Source organism: Colius striatus, chromosome 4 (genome assembly GCF_028858725.1).
Source record: "Colius striatus isolate bColStr4 chromosome 4, bColStr4.1.hap1, whole genome shotgun sequence".
Lineage (NCBI taxonomy): Eukaryota > Metazoa > Chordata > Aves > Coliiformes > Coliidae > Colius > Colius striatus.
In genome coordinates this window covers 9,216,688-9,234,284 of record NC_084762.1, presented here as the reverse complement: position 1 = coordinate 9,234,284, position 17,597 = coordinate 9,216,688, and the positions used below count along the sequence as shown (strand labels likewise).

Genomic DNA, 17,597 nt, shown 5'->3' with positions numbered 1-17,597 from the left:
ATGGGAATTGAGCAAGTAAAACATAGTAACCGTGAATGGTATGGTAATATTCTGAGAAGAAAACCTTTTATTTCCTCATCCATGGAAGCATCTGACAGCACATTAAAATAATGAGGGGCTGCATGTTTTCATAAGTCTGCTGTCAAAGGAAGTGGGCGCCAACCACCATTTCTTGGACAACACAGAAGAAAAGGTGCCACAGAGAACTCTCAGGGCCCCGCAGGCTCCTGTGCCAGGAAGGCTGGGGGTCCTTCGGGGGTGATGGCAAGGCCTGGCAGCCAGGGCCTGTCCCACTCCCAGCCAGAAGCAAGGCAGCCAAGGGAGCTGCTGCGACTAGACGTGTTTGCTATGCAGAGCTGTATCAGTCTGGAGCAATATTGGGTTGAGTAGGAGCCTTGGTGTTCATTTTCAAAAAAAGCCAGCGAGCAATGTGAAAATGAAGGTTTTCATTAGACAATAGGCTTTTGTTCACATGAGATTTTCATTGGTTGACACAACTGTAAAAGCTTCGACTGCAGGATGAGTGCGTGTTCATAACAAATATCAGGCACGTACAGTGAACCAGCAAATAATCCATAGTCACTAGCACGGCTATTAACCATCTGTGCAGATCTTTTAGTGTAATAAAGTTGAACATGGAAATTTAACAGATGGGGATATTACTCAGAAGCACGTTTTACGTTGCGTTAAACATGTAAATTCAAATTAAATGGAAGCATTTGTTTACAGCCAAAATGCCTTATTTTTGTTCACAGGTGATCTCCACCAACCCGAGTTTTATTCTGAAAGGGACACGTACAAGTTATTCAGTAAATAAAATAACAATGTGTCTGTATTGCTATTTAAGTAGATTTCCCTTTCTACTGTCTCATTAGGATCTTGTTTTGAATGTAATACACTGGCAATTGCTCTCGTTACTCCTTTATTAATATTTTAAACCTATATCATCTTGTTTTCCTCAGAGATACAGGAAGCAGTAAGATGGAACAAACCCATCACTGATCGGTTCCGCTGCTGTATTTATAGTAGGGGCCAATTCATGATGGAAACCTTTTGAGACAAAAAGAAGAGCAGGAGTTGGTTTCTAAATGTGCACTCCATTCCTATAATATCTCCCAAGTGGTTCGTTACCTGCACATGTTATTCCTGTGCTGCCTCTTCTGTACATAAAACTTACAGGGTTTTTGTCATGGTAGAATCATAGAATCGTTAACAGTCAGAAAAGACCTTTAAGATCATTGAGTTCAACCATTAACCTCACAGTGCTAAGCCTATCACTAAACTAAACCATATCCCTCAGCACCTCATCTGTGCGTCTTTTAAATATTTCCAGGGATTTAAATATTGTAAATATTTCCAGCACCTCCCTGGGCAGCCCATTCCAATGCTTAACAACCCTCTCAGTGAAAAAGTTCTTCCTAATGTCCAATCTAAACCTCCCCTGATGTAACCTGAGCCCATTTCCTTGTGTCCTGTCATTCGCTACTGCAGAGATAATACTGTGGCAGATAATGATGTAAAAACCCCCACCTGTTCTGTCCATTCCCTGAATAGTTCCCATTTTTGCTTCTTCAATATTCCACCTACAGGTGATCATCCTCAGGTAAAATGTTGTGCTTGAGTTTCCTTTAGTTTATTTGGAGGGAAAAATTGCACAGTGCTGAGCCAATGTAGTGGGAAAATAATGCACCTAGAGCAGAACTGAAAGGAAAATAGAGGAGAGACAACTTTCGTTCCCTCAGGGGTTGTACTTCTGCCTTTTCCACTGCCTGCTGAAAACACAATTCATTTCACTGTCCCACAGTCTTATTACCTTGGTGTTATTTTTATCTGTATCACTGTTCCTTATTATTTGTCTTGTTATAATGCCTAGACACCTCAGCCAAGATCAAGACTGTACAAATATGGCCTGATTCTGCCAGTGAAATCTTGCAAATTCCAATGGAAATAGAATTTGAGGTAATAAGAACAGAGAAAGTAAACATCATTGCTTCAGTTTTATGTAGAAAACAAGACAGAGAGAGAGAATAAGCAAGATGTGCCTGCATCTGGGAGCGTAGTGCCAATTTGAATGTCCCACTGTTACCAAAAGAGATGGCAGATGTGACAGCCACAGTCCTCCAGAGGCTGTTGGGGGCCGGCTGGGAGTATGGCAAAGTGCCTGTGTTTAGGTAATGACACCTAATCTCAGCCAACTTGAGGTCACTTGCTCAAGGTTGCTCAAGGCATGTGTCACAAAGCTGTGCTTGAACACAACTCCCATGAGCTCCAGTTCACTGTCTTAATCACAAATTAATTCTTCCTGTTTTCAGCTTTGCTTCCCCCCCCCCCCCCCCCCCCCCCCCCCCCCCCCGCTTTCTCCCAGCCACCTACACTACTGCTGTTACAAAGCAGAATATCCTTTCTTGCTTTAGGGTTTTTTTTTTCCTTCTTTCTCTTTCACTCCTTGTTTCTGGCTCCAGTCTCCCTCTCTCAGGCAGCAGAAGGCTGAATGCTGCTTTCGGTTGGAGGCTGTTGTTATATAATGTCCTCCACCTCTTCTGCTCTTTTGTAGGCATCTCCTCCCACCCCTAGCATGCCCAACAACTCTGACGTGCTCTAAAAGCCAAGGGATCACTAGCCTTTGCCATTTTATTGTGGCCATTGTGCCAGGAGTTTTTTGGGAGATGTGCAAATAGGTGTTGTATTAAAAACTTTGTGTCTATGAAATACCCACCTGCAATCAGCTCTCTAATTACATGGGTATGAAAGAAACACTCTTCTAATTCCTATGTGTTTCCTTTTAAGAGGCATGTTACACATTTACTTTGGGCAAGATTAAGTAGAAAAGATTTACCTTCTTAACAGTTACTCTCTATAGTCACATCTTTCTTTGTCATTAAGGAGTCATTCCATCTCTGTGTTGACATTTTTATCTTCTCTCTACACCCTTTCCAAAAGCTGTCTTATTTATTGACTTTTTTTGCTGACAAACAAAAACGATGAGAAAGAAAAACAGCAGAAACCCCCACATACAGCAAATGGCAAGGGCATGCTGTATTCCTCTGATGCAGATGAGTAACATTTAGCATTCATTTCTCACTTCACTACCGCCACCATCTTCTGCTTCTACTTTAGTTCCCCTCGGCCCAGTATTTTGGACTCATCTATGTGTTTTGCCATTTCCTGCTTTTTTCATTGTTTGTGATTGCCCCTTCTTTCCTCAGAATTAGCCTATGTGGTTAATTTTGTCTCCAATTCTGTTTAGTTTCTCTGGCAACCCCTTCAGGTATTACTCTGCTAGGGAAAAAATACATGTAGAAGGATTTCTTAACTCCACAATGTTTGCAGTTCACCAAAATGTCACCATCGTGACACTTTTTTGTTTTCCCTTACCAAACCCGGACAAATCTGTGTTTCTCACCTACTTGACAACCACCTTGTGAACAAGTCATTTTAGAGCATCTTGTCCTAATGCCAAGCTAAATGGCTTAGCAAATGCAGAGCCACCAGAACAAAGAGTTTCATGAGACTGGGGACTAGTGGATGGTGAAAAAGGGCAAATGATACCTTATTCCACCATATGAAGACAATCTCTGAATATGCTCTTTTTCAGAGCAATGCTGTAAACAGCAGTGGTGTTCACTGTCCTTAGTGTATCTATCACATGGGCTCTATAATTGATGCAGGCTGTAGGGCTTTAACTGCACCTTGCCCCAATCAGTTGAAATGTCACTCACCTGCAATCTGGGGCCACTGCTTTTCTGCAGATAGCATACTGCTTGAGCTGGTCTCCAGCCAGTTGTTTGGTGTATACTCACCTCTCCAGAGAGCCTGACAGCCATATGATCATGGGCTGAGGAGTGCTGGTTTGGTTCTCTGTGCTGCTTCTTTGCTCGTCTACTACAGTGGGCACACCAAGAGAGCTGCTACTATCCAAACCCTGTCGGTGAAGGCAGTGGCTGAGCTCATCCAGGTACACCTGCATCTTGAGACTACACGTGAAGCTGCCAATGAAGAAGATGGGTGATTTCATCACACTTTGAATCTAAATGTGGCTATGGAAGAGCATATGGCTTCACAATTGGTTTTTGAAGGTTTTCTTTCTTTTTTCCCTTTCCCCGCGCAGACAGTTGCTGTCGTTTTCACGAGATGAAATGTGCGCTGGTGTTAAACTTGATGCTGAAATTCACACATACATTCCTTCAGCAGCCCCAGCCAAACTTGAAAGGATTTCTAACCACCGAGAGTTTAATCTACTTTTTTTTTTTAAAGAAGACATTTGATCATGATGCTTTTAGCAGATTTAATTTTGAAAATGAGATGATGTAATGAATTTGAAGAGAAGAATAGCCAGCCACAAAAGATTAGGAGGACTGTTCCACAGCCAAAGACCAACTGTTGAATACTCGTTCTCTTGAGCTTTTTACAAGTGCAATCTTCTGCAGCGAAAAACACAGTAAAGTAAAAAGGGCTGTAAGCGTCCCGCGAGGGGTTTTGTTCCACGCTGAGGGGCCGGGGTTAAGGAGCCCTGTGCCCGGCAGCAGGGTCAGAGTTTGTGCCCTGGAGAGGAAACAGCGTGAGGCCAGATAGAAGGGAGACAGGGTGCCTGTGAAGGGAGTGCGCAGCGCCGAGCCGGCCAGGGCAGGCGAACGGCGTGGTGTGAGGGAGACCGAACCTGAGGAGGGGGACGCAGGGACCCTGTGGGAGCGTCCGTGGGAGAGGAAGGCGCCGGGGTGCTGTCGGGGGTGGCGGTTTCCCGCAGCGAGGCTGAGGGCGGCGGTTGCGGGTCCGAGGGCCGGCGCCTCAGCGGCCGCGTGCCCCGGCTCGCGCCGGGTAACGGTCCACGCTCGCGCCCTCCCAGCTGTTGGCGCGTGCCGGCCCTGCCCCTCCCTCCTTTTCTCCGTCCCGCCCCGCCGCCTCCAGCCTCACACATACGCACCCAGCCGCCCACACACACGCTCACGGCTCCGGACCCGGCTGGCGGAGCGCGGCGGAGGGAGGCGGCCACGCCGGGTCACCTTCCCGGTCGCTGGCGGCGAACGGAGAGCCCTCGCCGCTCTCCTTTCCAACCCCTCTCCGTCATCCGTCTCTTTGGGCCGTCCGCGCCCCGGGTGAGCGGTTGCCCCGGGCCGGCGAGGGCATGAGCTGCGCCGGGGGGAGCGTCGTCCTTCCTCCCGGGGAGCCGCAGCGAGGCCCCACCGCCCCGCTGGATCTGCCGGCCGGAGCGGGAGAGGCGAGCGGGGACACCCCAGAAGAGGGAGAGAGCGGCGGCCCCAGCGGCGGCGAGGGCCGGAAGGGCGGCTCGGAGAGCAGCCGCGTCGAAGCGGGGGCCGCCGCCGCCGGCGACAAACCCGAGACCCGCTCGGTGTGCAGCAGCGAGAGCGGCAGCCACCCCGGCGGGGCCGGCCCCATCTGCAAGATCTGCTTCCAGGGCCCCGAGCAGGTGAGGAGCGCGGGGCAGGCGGGTGGGCGGGCGGCTGCCTAGCGCGGACGGACCGACCCTTCTCCCGAGGGCACAGCGCACACCTGTTTTCGCTTTCCGGGCGGGCCGGCGGCGGGCAGCGATCAGCACCAGGGACAGGGCTCGGCGCCGCCCGCCTGGCCCCCGGCGCGGCCGCAGCGGGCTGGGCGGGCCCGGCCCGGCGTTCCCCGGTGCGCTGCCCTCGGCGGGAAGGGGAAGGGCCCTCCTCCGGTCCGGCGGCCGAGCGTGCACCGCCGCCGCCGGACGAGGTGGTTGGGGCAAACTCTCGGGGCAGCCCCCAGTCGGCGCCGAGCTTTCGGAAAATGTGGAGATTTGCGTTGTCTGGGCTCTCACACTGTGCATCTCGCTGCTCAAGTCTCCTCGAGGACTTCAGACAATACGATTTTCTCAGATTTCTATTAGACTTTAAAATGAGGGTATCAGCTTACAGAGAATGTTGAGAAGTCCTCCAGGTACCTTCCATATCATTACATTACTGGACAAGGTATCAGCGATGGATCTATAATGAGCATTTCATAGCTCATCTTTTAGTTTAGCTAAGAACCCCATGTTTTCAGGGAAAGGGGAGAATAGCTGGTTTATATAGTACAGAAATATGTGAACTACTGGGGAAGTGTTTAGTGACATTGTTTGAGGTCCTGCCTGACAACTGGCCAACTGAACAGTGCAGAGCGTGGTTCACTGTGGTGTCGTTTCTTTCCTACTGATGCTTGCAGAGAAATGCATCTAAACCACTTGTGGTTCCGTTTGAGGTATCTGAAATGGCTAAGGCTGCTGTTTGATGCATGATAATCTTTCCCTTGTTTCACGTGTATGCACATACACATGTAGACAGTTACCTGTCTCATTAGAAGCAACTAGATGTTTTTAAGACAGTTTAATTTTTGAGTATTTTTACATGTGTTTTTTTATGTCTTAGAACTGAGACCAATTCGTTGTTCCAGACTTTTCGTGTCCAGTATAGATGTACGTATAAGATTCCTTTAAAATTAATGTTTCTCTATTGCCTTTTCAGGGTGAACTGTTAAATCCCTGCCGCTGCGATGGGTCAGTACGATACACGCATCAGCTTTGCCTGTTGAAGTGGATAAGTGAAAGGGGATCATGGACCTGTGAACTCTGCTGTTACAGATACCACGTTATAGCGATTAAAATGAAAAAGCCTTGCCAGGTAATTTATTTGTTTGTTTTCCAAGATATGTCTTTCTAGTCATTTGGAAAAAAAAACCAACCCAAAGTGTTTCTTGTGTTTATTCCAAGGTGTTTGGAAAATGCAGCAGGAGTGCTTCATCAGTTAGCACTTGTGTCCACTTGAAGTTAGTTTTTAAAACCAGCTGCATATTAAAATGTGCAGTCAGTCGGTTGTGTTACATCCTTTTGGCCCTTGGTTTGCCATAAAAATGGTTTTCAGAGGTTGTTAAATTCTGTAATTAGAGAAGTCATGCTGAGATGTCACAGAACAACTTGGATCTCCCTCATTCACTCTCTAAACTTTAAACATGCCTTTATAGTTTAAGACTCAGTCCCAGGTTGATTTTGTTCTTCAAGTTTGGGGTCCAGAGGAGAGAGAAGCAAAGAAACCTTCTGTTTCCTGTATATTTGTCTACTGTAAAAAAAGTAAAAGGAGATGATTTTTCAGTCTTGACATAAGTCAGAGCAGCAAAAAGCTCTTTAGGTTTTGTCCACCGATAGCTATTTCATGAGCTGAAGTGTGCAGTAACATTTTTCGTAGCTCCCTTTTATCAACATCAGAACGTGTAACTGGAAATTAGAGTATTAAGAGTGGTAGCATGTTCAGGGAGAGGGGAGGGGAAACTCAAAAGCTTCAGCAGATCTGTTAGGGAAGCCTTAATACCACTTTGCATATCAACATTCTTTCGAGGCCTTAAGATTCCATCCTAGAAATTGCATTTCACAACATCTGAGGAACACAATTAGTGAGATAATTGTATCCTTTCTTTTTTAATTTTGGGTCCTGTGAGCTCAGAGATGATGGAGCTCTCAAAGGCAAGAGCACTTGGGTCCTTTTGCTGTGCCTGAGTTTGATTGGAGTTTTAACAGAAGAGTCATACTTGGATGGTAATGACAGTTGCATGAGCACGATATGCATTCCTTGGATGTAGGCTATCTGGAGACTTTGCTTACAGCTGTTCGGACTGGGTGCAAGTACTTTCAGAGACAGTTGTGGCTTCAGGTTTTACTTTATGAATCCAGAAAGGAAACTTTTTAATAAGCTTTATGATGTAAAACAAAGTAATGGATTTGTAAAATGCTCCAGATAATGACGGTGGACATAGACTTTATCTGGTGGTTTGGTATGGGATTCTGTTTGATCTTTTGGGCTTTTTTAAACCTTTTAAAAGTCTTTATTTCCTGTATATCCAAAACAATCTTCCTTTTTCTAGCAAAGGTTATATTAAAAACAGTTTACAATTACAATCTCTGAAAATAGTGGTTTGATAGCAAAGACATGACGCAGTTGCCTGCAAAGAGGCATCTAGAACTATTTTAGATGTCCCAAGGTGGCCAAAATATTTACATAGGGTAGATTTAGATATGACACAACTCTGGAACTGTAACTGGAAGCCAAGTAGGATATTAAAGGACATCTGAAATGTTGTTAAGCACCTCTCTGATGACAACAGAATCAAGGCCCAGTAACACCAGCTATTCAATCTCTGGGGAAAGCAGAAGCAAATAAAGTGTCAATAGGTGACACAGCAGACAATAAATGTTTGGCCAAGCTGCTAGTAAAGTAGGAAGAAATTGAAGAGCCAAAGGTTAAATGCCATTGTCTCCATGAGTCATGGCACTTTTTTCTCCTTTTGGGGGAGGGAAGGGCAGTGAGCAGACAGACTAGACTCACGTTTCTCCTTTGAGAGCTTAAAGTACCCTATCTTTAATTCTTTAATGTGGGTTGTTTAAGTCTGTCCTTCTTTATTTTTGACAAAAGCATACAAAAGGTTTTCGTTTTCAGTTGCATACTCAAATAATGTCAGACATACATTCCTAGGGTCAAGCTCCTGACACCCAAAAGGATGCGTATCTCTGGAGCGACAGAGTAGTGCCTTTCTCATTCTCCTATACTGAATGTTCCTCCTATAGTTACAGAACCTAAAAGGAATTCCCAAAACCTCAGTCATCAATGTATTTTTGTAGGGATAATCAATCTTAAAACACCTTCACTCCTCTCCTATATTCCTGAGTATAATATTATTAGCCATTTTAAACAAAATCTTGTTTAAGATTTTGGGTAGGTTGCAAATGATTTGCTTGACTACACAAAAGCCTTTTTTAAGGTAACTTTTTGGTCAGGTTTGGTAAAAAGCTAAGGACTAGATCATATCAGTATAAAAGTAGTTTACATCTTCATTGAGATAGCTAATGTGCTTAAGTTTCCAAGCAAGCAAGAGTTCTTTTATTACATTAGATACAATACTTGGAGAGTAGTTAATTCTCTCTACAACTAATAGACTGCTTCAGTCTGTCTTTTCAGATTTGTCTCTACCAGTCTTTTACTTAATAGATCTTTGTAGACAGTGTGATAAGAGAGAAAAAGGGTGCTATTTACCACAATAACTTTTTCTCCAGTGAGCTGTCTATGCAGATTTACAGCAGCTCCTCAGGTTTACTTCTACCTCATGTGCTTACGGAGTGTAACAGTGCGTAGGGACTTAAGAAGTAGGAGACTAGTCTATATTTTCTTCCAGAACATTGGAATAGATGTGAACATTCCATTTAATATCTAACATTTTCTGTGATTTCTTCATGGCAGGGAAACTAAACCCAAGGGGGGGGGGGGGGGGGTTGGAGGCAGTACATTCAAGGAACAAAATTTACTATGATGACTGTTCCAACAGAAATTTTTCCAGTGTCACTGTATATTTCAGCAGTTGCTACCTAATAAACTTTTCAGAACACAGTCCTGGAATCAGACAGGCTTTTTATATAGGAGTAGATCTTAAAACATAAAACAATATGTCCAATTAACCAATGAGCTAACAGTGCAAAATGAGCACATGAACAAATTGATGATGTTTGATATGGTGTTTCACAGAGAAATGCAACTTAGGATTTTTTCTTCAGTATCCTTCTCAGAGTCATATCAGAAAGACATATTGAACTTTCCACTGGTCCATTAATGAAAGCAAACGTTCACATTGCTGGACTTGCTCCTTACAGTGGGCTGGAATTTGATTCAGTAATAGGCAAGCTTATTTTAATAACTACAAACCCCTCCAACCTATAATTAGGCAGCGAGTTTGGAAGGTTTTTGAAACAGAAAGAAGGGAGAAGCTTTAAATGGCAGACTTGGCAATTAAACCCACTTAGAATTACACTTTAAATTAAGAAAGAGAAAGAAAGCAGAAGAAGAAATCTGTTTTTCTACTGGTTTAAGCTTTATAGTTTGTAGAGATCTCCTTCCTAAAGGAAATATAACCAGCTTGCTTTGGTTTTTGTTGGTGCCATTTAATTATTAAGCTGTTAGCAAATTAGTTTACTAGACTTGCAGTTAAGCACCAGTGAATGATGAAGAATGTCAGTTCTCTTGCAAGATTCAGAAGTAATGTTTGCAAGTGGAGTACAGTCATGCAAAGGTTGAGGAAGCACACTTTGGTGCTAAACCCTATAATTTCTATAACAGTGAGCAATAAGGATATTTAGAGAATAGCCTTTTCTAGGCTGCTACTGTAGTCTGTTATAAATTAGTATTACATGAGATGTTTCATATATCCTGTGCTTCTGTTCATTAAGACATCATATTATGGTACTTTAGGTGAACTGGACCTATTCCAGAAGTGACACAATAGATTGGTGTTCTAATTTAAAAGCTAATTGCATGGAAATTCATCACTTTTTCTGACATCAGGAAAACCACAGACTAGTTATTAAAGAAAGTAAATTCCTAATTGTTAACTCTGATTTCTTAATATAGTAAAATATTAAGGTTGTACTTAGCACTATTTAAGCAAGTACGTAGTTCTTGGAGGTGGAATGTGGCTCAGAAGTTTAGTGGTTTTCAGTGGCACAAATTGTGGTTATTAACATCTGAGATACTCAGCATAAAAATTTCTGTGTTCATCATTTTTTTTTGTGAATTACTGGTTCAAATTTTCAAGTCTTGTTAGTCTGAGTAGTCCTCAGTTGTTGGAGTATCACTGGTATCAGTTAGCTAAGCATGAACAAGGCTCTGTTGCAGACTGCATGTTTGTGTGTGCATGCTAACAAAAAGGATTATCCCAGTCTTGGCTGGTTCACAAAGAAGTTTGAACAAGAGATAAGGGGCAACTCTACGGGGATATGTAAGACTAGTGGTTTATCTATACACTAGCCATTTTTAACTGTCGTTGAGTTTTTGGCATCTCAAATGACATGAGTTTTAAGATGCCTCATGAAAAGAAAATAATGGAGCTTTGCAGTCATCCTTTGAGTGTGAAAGAGGTGTTAGAAAATAAAATACTTGGCTGAGGTAGGTAATCTGAACTGAACAGAGATGAGATTTAATGTCTAAGTAGTCCTTAAAAGGTAATTAATTTGACAGTAAAAGCCTGGAAGGACTTAAAAAGTCAAGTCAAAGTCTTTTTTTTACTTCATGTGATGAGGAAGAGAGGAACCAACATAGTGGAGAAAGAAGGGCAGTAACGTGGTATTTGTTACAGTCTTGTGATTGCTGGGAAAATTACATTTATAATGAGATTAAAAGCTGTCTTAAAGTAATTAAGGCATGATGAAGATGATGATGAGAAGTTATTTTTTTATATGTTAATAATCTTAGATATGTCACATAGAGAGCACCACAAGTTTTAGAACTACTGTGAACAGGAAGATCCAAATAGATATTTAAATTTAAGATAATTCCTGGGTTACAGAACAGATTCATGGATATAGGGATGAATCCATATTGTCTGAGGAAGGCTGGTACATGCAAATCCTAGAGATTTTAATGAATTTAAATGTATGGTGAAGTCTGTACAAAATGTGGTAGAAACAGATGAATAACTCCCACTCTGTGAATAATCCCTGCTCTGTGATTTCAGTAGCACTGCTTCTGTTGTGGCTGTCCATGTACCCAGATGATGCTCCCAGCTTTCAGCAGGCTCTCTGTTCTACTCCATAGGGTGAACTATAAGTTAAACCTTACTTAAATACATCTTACAGTTGAGATAAACTGATGCTCTGCGCCTCTACCCCTTTATTGGCTTGGATTCCTTTGCTTTTCTTTACTATAGAACTTTTAGAACCCAAACCAGGAAACACAATGATATTTGTTCAACCTTTACTCAAGCTATCAAGCTGATCCTCTGATCATGACTGCAGGAGGAGTGACTTTCCATTTGCAGACAGTGAAACTGTAAGGGACCAATCGCACCAGATGACCAGGACCTGATGGGCTTCATCCTAGAGTGCTTGATGAGCTAGTAGATGTTATGGCAGGACCCTTCTTGATCATGTACCAAAGGTCTTGGGAGTCTGGGGAGTTCTCTGATGACTGGAAGCTGGCTGGTGTTATTCCCACCTGTAAGGAGGGTGTGAGGGAAGACCCAGGAAACTACAGAGCTGTTAGGCTGACCTCAGTACCTGGAAAAATGATGGAGAAGATCATAGTGAGTGCTACTGAAGGACATTTAAAGAACAATGCCATCATTAAGGCCCAGTAAAGATGAGTTGACCCAGGGAAAGCCCTGGTTAATTTGCTACCCCTGTACGATAAGATTAGCTGCCTAGTGGATGAAGCAAATGTAGGAGGTTTTTGTTGCTCTTCCCTACAAGCATTCTTCTGAACATGTCCAACTGTAAGTTGAGCAGGTAGACAGTGCAGTGGTTGAACTGAATGAAGGGCAGGGCTTCGAGAGTTGTAGTGAGTGAGGCTACATCTGACTGGGGACCAGTCACCAGTGGTGTTCCTTGCAGTTCAATCCTAGAGTTCTCTTCATTGTTTGTGTCAATGTCTGGATGCAGGAGTTGGAAACAAATCACCAAGTTTGCCAAGGATACTGCCTGAGAGGTGCTGTTGGCTGTCTTGAGGGACAAGGGGCCTTGCTGAGCGATCTGGATAGATTGGAGCATTGGGCAATCATCAATGGCATGAAATGGAACTAGAGGAAATGCCTGGATTGTGCACCTGGGAGGGAGTCATGCTGGGTACCAGGATAAATTGGTAGAGGTGTGGTTGGAAAGCACTTAGTTTTGTTTAATAGTGAACCGTTAGAACCCAAACCAGGAAACTCAATTCTGTTCTAGCAACCTTTTAAATTACAGGAGCTCATACAAGTACCGTACTGTGTTTGCTGTACTGAAGTCCATCTTGCAAATGTGACAAAAACAGGAATGAGGTAAAAGACTTTAGTTGTGGTCTGTGACCCATGAGACAGTGAGCAGCCTGTGGGCTGCTGCTGGAGACGCTCTGAGCAGAGCCATGAAGGGTGTTTTCAACTGAAGGTGTGAGAAGGGAGTTCTGGTCATGGCTGTGGCCTCTCTATGCTTCTTTGAGTCCAGAGCAGAGGGTGTCTGTGCAGCACCAGCAGCCAAAGGTGGCTCTGGCCTGGATGGGCAGCTCTTTGGCCCCAGCTTGAGGATGGGTCTGGGCATATTGCCATATTGAGACCTTACCAGCAGCAGCAGCCACCCTGAGCATTGCAGGCTTTGCTCCCAATGGGAGGGACCTGGCTGGCTTCTCTGTGTGGAGGTTGTGTTGAAGGTGAGAGAGGGAACACATAATTTCTTATAATCATTGATTTTCTTTGCATAAACAGCTGGAGTCCTCCACAGGGGGGATGGTGAGCCACTGTAACAGATTGGCCAGAGAGACAGTAGATGCCTTATCCCTGGAAACATTCAAGGTCAGATTAGATGGCTCTGAGCAACCTAATGTAGTTGAAGATGTCCCTGCTTATTGCAGGGGGGTTGGACTGGATGACCTTTAAAGGTCCCTTTCAACCCTAACTATTCTATGATTCTATGCTGATGGAAAAGGTACCTTCTCCAGAAAGTTGAAGTTGTGACTCTTGTAGGACAGATGTATTGCTTTTCCAGCTGCAATGCTGTAGTTATCCCCAAATGTGATGTAAAATGGAGAGGAGATACCCAAGTCTTCTTCCTGAATCTTCACTGCCCTTGATCGGAGCTGGGGGAAGAAGTGGCATGGACTCCTAAAGAGTTATGAGAGATTGGTTTGTTTTGTGTGGCCATGGGTGCTGCTGCAAGTGCTGGAGTAGCCCCAGATTGGCCTTTTACTAGGTTTTGCTGAGTGCAGTGCTAGTGCCTGGAACCTTTGGGTTTCGCAGGCTGGAGCCAAACCCTTCATGTCCCTGAAGGCACTCCTTACTCCAGGTATTGAGGCAGCAACTGTGAGACTGTGGAGAAAGATAAAAGGACTTGACAAGATTTGTTATTGAAAACAGCAAACAATTTATTGTTACTTGATATGAATATATTTCTATCTCTATGACACTCTCTTACTCCCTAAGATCTCTGCTGGTTGGAGTCCAGCCCCTGTTGAGGTCCAGCCCTGTTGCTGGCAGCTGTGATATTTGGTATTTAGGAGGAATTTCTCTCCTGAAAGGGTTGTCAGGCATTGGAACGGGCTGCCTGGGGAGGTGCTGGAGTCACCGTTTAAGAAACAGGTGGGTGTTGCACTTAGGGAAATGGTCTAGCGGTTGATAGGACTGGGACAAAGGCTGGATTCTGTGATCTTAAAGGTCTCTTCCAGCTGAAACAGCTCTATGATTCTGTGGTCTGCAGGTACATGTTGGGCAGTGGCAGTGGGCTGGAGCTTGGCCACTCAGAGGCCCTGGCATGGGAGCAGCTGGAGCTGCTCTATTGCAAACCATGGAGTGCAGAATGGAGACGGGTCCAATATAGCAGCCCTTTCCAACCCCTACCATTCTGTGATAACCAGCCTTGTGTTTCTGGCAGTTTGCAACAGAGGAGTGTAGGATTTTCAAAAGTCTAAAATCCAGTGGAGAAACCCAAATACCACTAGTTTTTAGTCACCTCAGCATGGAGCAGATGTGTCAGGAATAACGCTGGTGCTGATAGGTATCTTCTGAGCATTCAGCTGACACCAAGAAAATTTAAACTTTTAGTGCAGCCAAGTACAGAGTAAGCATAAAAAAGGCATGACATGAGGAGAGTATCGTTCCAATTGATGGGTTCAATCTATTTTGTCAGCATTTCTGCTTCTCTGAAATCCTGCGTTGAGAATTCCTCAAAGTGACCCTCAAGACAAAATCAGACACTTTGCTCTCATCCCCATCTCTTACCTTGTAAAGGTTTATTTTATCTGAACATAAACCTCTCTCCTGTGTCCCAAGAGTTCTTTTGTGCGTGGTGGAACCAATACACTTTGCCCAGAGCAGCCCTTGCTGCTGCTGCTGCTTGCAACTGCTCCATGGAGGCAGATATGAGAGAATCCCCTTATGTTTTGGAGAAGCCACAGAGGTTAAGTTGGAGAATGAAGCCTCTCATGGACAAGCTTTCAAAAATCAGGGGTCCCCTTCTCCCCAGCACTTCCCTTCTAAAGAGTTTTTCTGCAATGATGATGCAGTTTCCATCTTCACCCCACCAGACTGACTGGAAGTGATGGCTGCCAATGATCTTCCAGAGCTTCTGGAGGAAGGAACAGGTTGAAGACTGGTTAGTGTTGGCACAGATTGTCTCCCAGAAATGTTAGCATATGATGAGGTCCCAGGATTCATCAGGCAAACCTTGCAAGGCATTTTCTTCTGCAGCATTCCAAAATTCTTCCATATCACCTCCTGGATGGCTAAGAAAAGTTGAAGCTGCCCTCTGATCTGGCTTGTCCTGATCCAAAGCCCAGGATGTCTCTGGTGAAGGAGGCTCCATTTTAAAGTGTTTCTTCGCAGCTTGGCTGTAGCTTCCAGCCATGGCCCTTTCCCCAAGCAGCCAAGCTCAGTCCTGCCTGTCAGCAGGATGAAGGGCCGAGGTGCCAGCTGCCTGGGAAGTTCTCCAACGTCACCATGATGCCCATGGTGCCTCACATCAATGCGTGTCAGCTGTCTCCTGGCAACAGGAAGACAGAAGAAATTGCTGAAAATCCCTGTTTTGTTGAGAGGTTTTTTTGAGAGAGAACTGTTTTGAGCCAAGAAGCAATTCCATCTGTATTTCCATTTGGCGTGTCATGCTGGGGCATTGCTGCATCCTGTTACCCCTGGGAGTTGGTGCCCAGAGAGAGATGGGGAAGGGCTGCAGCATCAGGCATCAAAGTACCCCAGACACAAAGTGTTTCCTTTGGGCATCTTCCCTTGAAGATGTCCCTGCTCATTGCAGGGGGTTTGGATGATGACCTTTAAAGATTCCTTCCAACCTCAACTATTCTATGATTCTATGATTTTTAGTTTTGACAGGAGAGAGAAGCCTGAAACAGAAAAGTAGATGTGGCACAGATCAGCATAGATACAGCAGTTGTGCTTCTCACACTCTTTCTTTTCCTAAGTGTCTACTTTGGCCACTTCTAGGGAGAGGTTACTAGACTGGACAAACCTTTTGATTTGATACACTCTGAGTCATGCAGCAGTGACACGTGCTGGGTAGATGCTGGGGATTCCAATCAGTAAAGTAGCGTGCTTAATGAGTTTAGAAACAAAAAGATAGCAGGGCTATTGGAGAGGCCAGTGGTGTCAAAGTTTGTGGGTTTTGTTCTGTGGTGGGAAAGGTGAAATATATTTCCTGTGTGCTTTTGGGGAAAGATCTGAAGGTAAATGAGAGCTGAACAAGAGAACTGGATGAGTGGATTATGAGGAAGGACAAATTTCTGCTGCTGATGCAGAGAGAGAGATTATAGAGGAAGAGAGGACAGTAAAACATTTCACCACTGGCAGAAAGGGAAAAAAAATGCAAAAATAGAAAGCATCAGAGAGACAATGCTAAAGGGATAATGAATTTCCTGCTGTGTTATGCTTTCTTTGTTTTCTTGTAATTAATGCACAGAGAGACTTGGAGAAGAGAGGAGTAGAGAGTTGGAACAGACAGGCAGCGAAAAGGTGTGGAGGAAAAAAAGTCAGTTTAGCCTCAGAAATATATTTGGTTAGCCATGTAGATGAGAGAACAATTTTCATGTGGAGCAAGTGAGCAGGACACTGGTGCACTACTAGCATCCTAGGAGCAAAATAGGTGGCTGTTGGTATGGAGCTGAAAGAGGGTGAGATGGATATTACAGTGGAAAGGAGGAACAAAACTGTGGAGGCCTTAGAAGGATGGAGAGAATTTGTAAGTAGTGACAGGTAAGAGGGAATATGAAATAATGAAGAATAATATGTAAGCAAATGAACTGATTCTGTCCCAGTGATATCACAATGATAACTGTGTAGGGATAAAGAATGAGTAACAAAAGACTAGATCTGGTCCTAGGTTCAAAGACAAAGCCATGAATGGCTGTTTGTTGACTGAATATTGAAGTGCAATGAGGAGAGATGGCATTTATCTAAGAGGTCAGAGTGGTCATCGACATGGAAGCTGAAGCCATCATGGAGAGATTATAAACAGAGTCAAGGACTGAAATTGGAAGGATGAAGTAGAAAGGGTTTAATTGCACAGAAAATGGAAGTTTGAAAGAAGGGAAGGAGACTGATTCTTGTTTTAGAGAATCCTATGAAAGAACTGAGAGTCAGGAAGGAGTGTGGGGAAGATTTAAGTCAGAACTGCCTAAACTTGGAAACTATCTGTTTGGAGCCTATGACTTGTCTCAGAAATTTGGATACTCCTAGTTAGGATTTAACATTGTATGGCAAAAGTTATGTTTCCTCACTGGCTGGAATGGATCAAGATTGAGGCAGTGATCTAGAAGGTGTAGTTAATATTGGGGATTGGATAATAACTGTTGGAGTGCCACCAGCAAGCACCTGAGATCTGCTTTCCTGTGCATTCACGCTTTGGTCAAAGTTGGCATCTCAACTGACAGAACTCAGGAAATGTGTTATTCTTCTCAAAGCATCAGCTACAGCATGCAGGGAGATAGACAAGCCACTCTGGAGGTCACATATGAGAGATGTGAGATAAAAATATAGGGGATTATCAGTAAAAAATAGAGTTGGCAAAGAAATGATTATAGCACAGGGGAATGATTTTGTACAACCAGTGATTTTAAATCAGTTCTCTTGTGTTCACATAGGCA

General features: G+C 44.1%; 1 protein-coding gene across 1 annotated transcript in view; it reads left to right on the top strand.

The window, feature by feature from the left end:
- The first annotated feature begins 5,122 nt into the window (after positions 1 to 5,122).
- Positions 5,123 to 17,597, top strand: part of MARCHF11 (membrane associated ring-CH-type finger 11) — a 34,467-nt gene continuing 21,992 nt past the window's right edge. Inside the window, exons 1-2 of the mRNA XM_061995857.1 lie at positions 5,123 to 5,425; positions 6,480 to 6,635. Of these exons, the coding sequence (XP_061851841.1) occupies positions 5,123 to 5,425; positions 6,480 to 6,635 (459 nt within the window). The remainder of the gene's footprint in view (positions 5,426 to 6,479; positions 6,636 to 17,597) is intronic.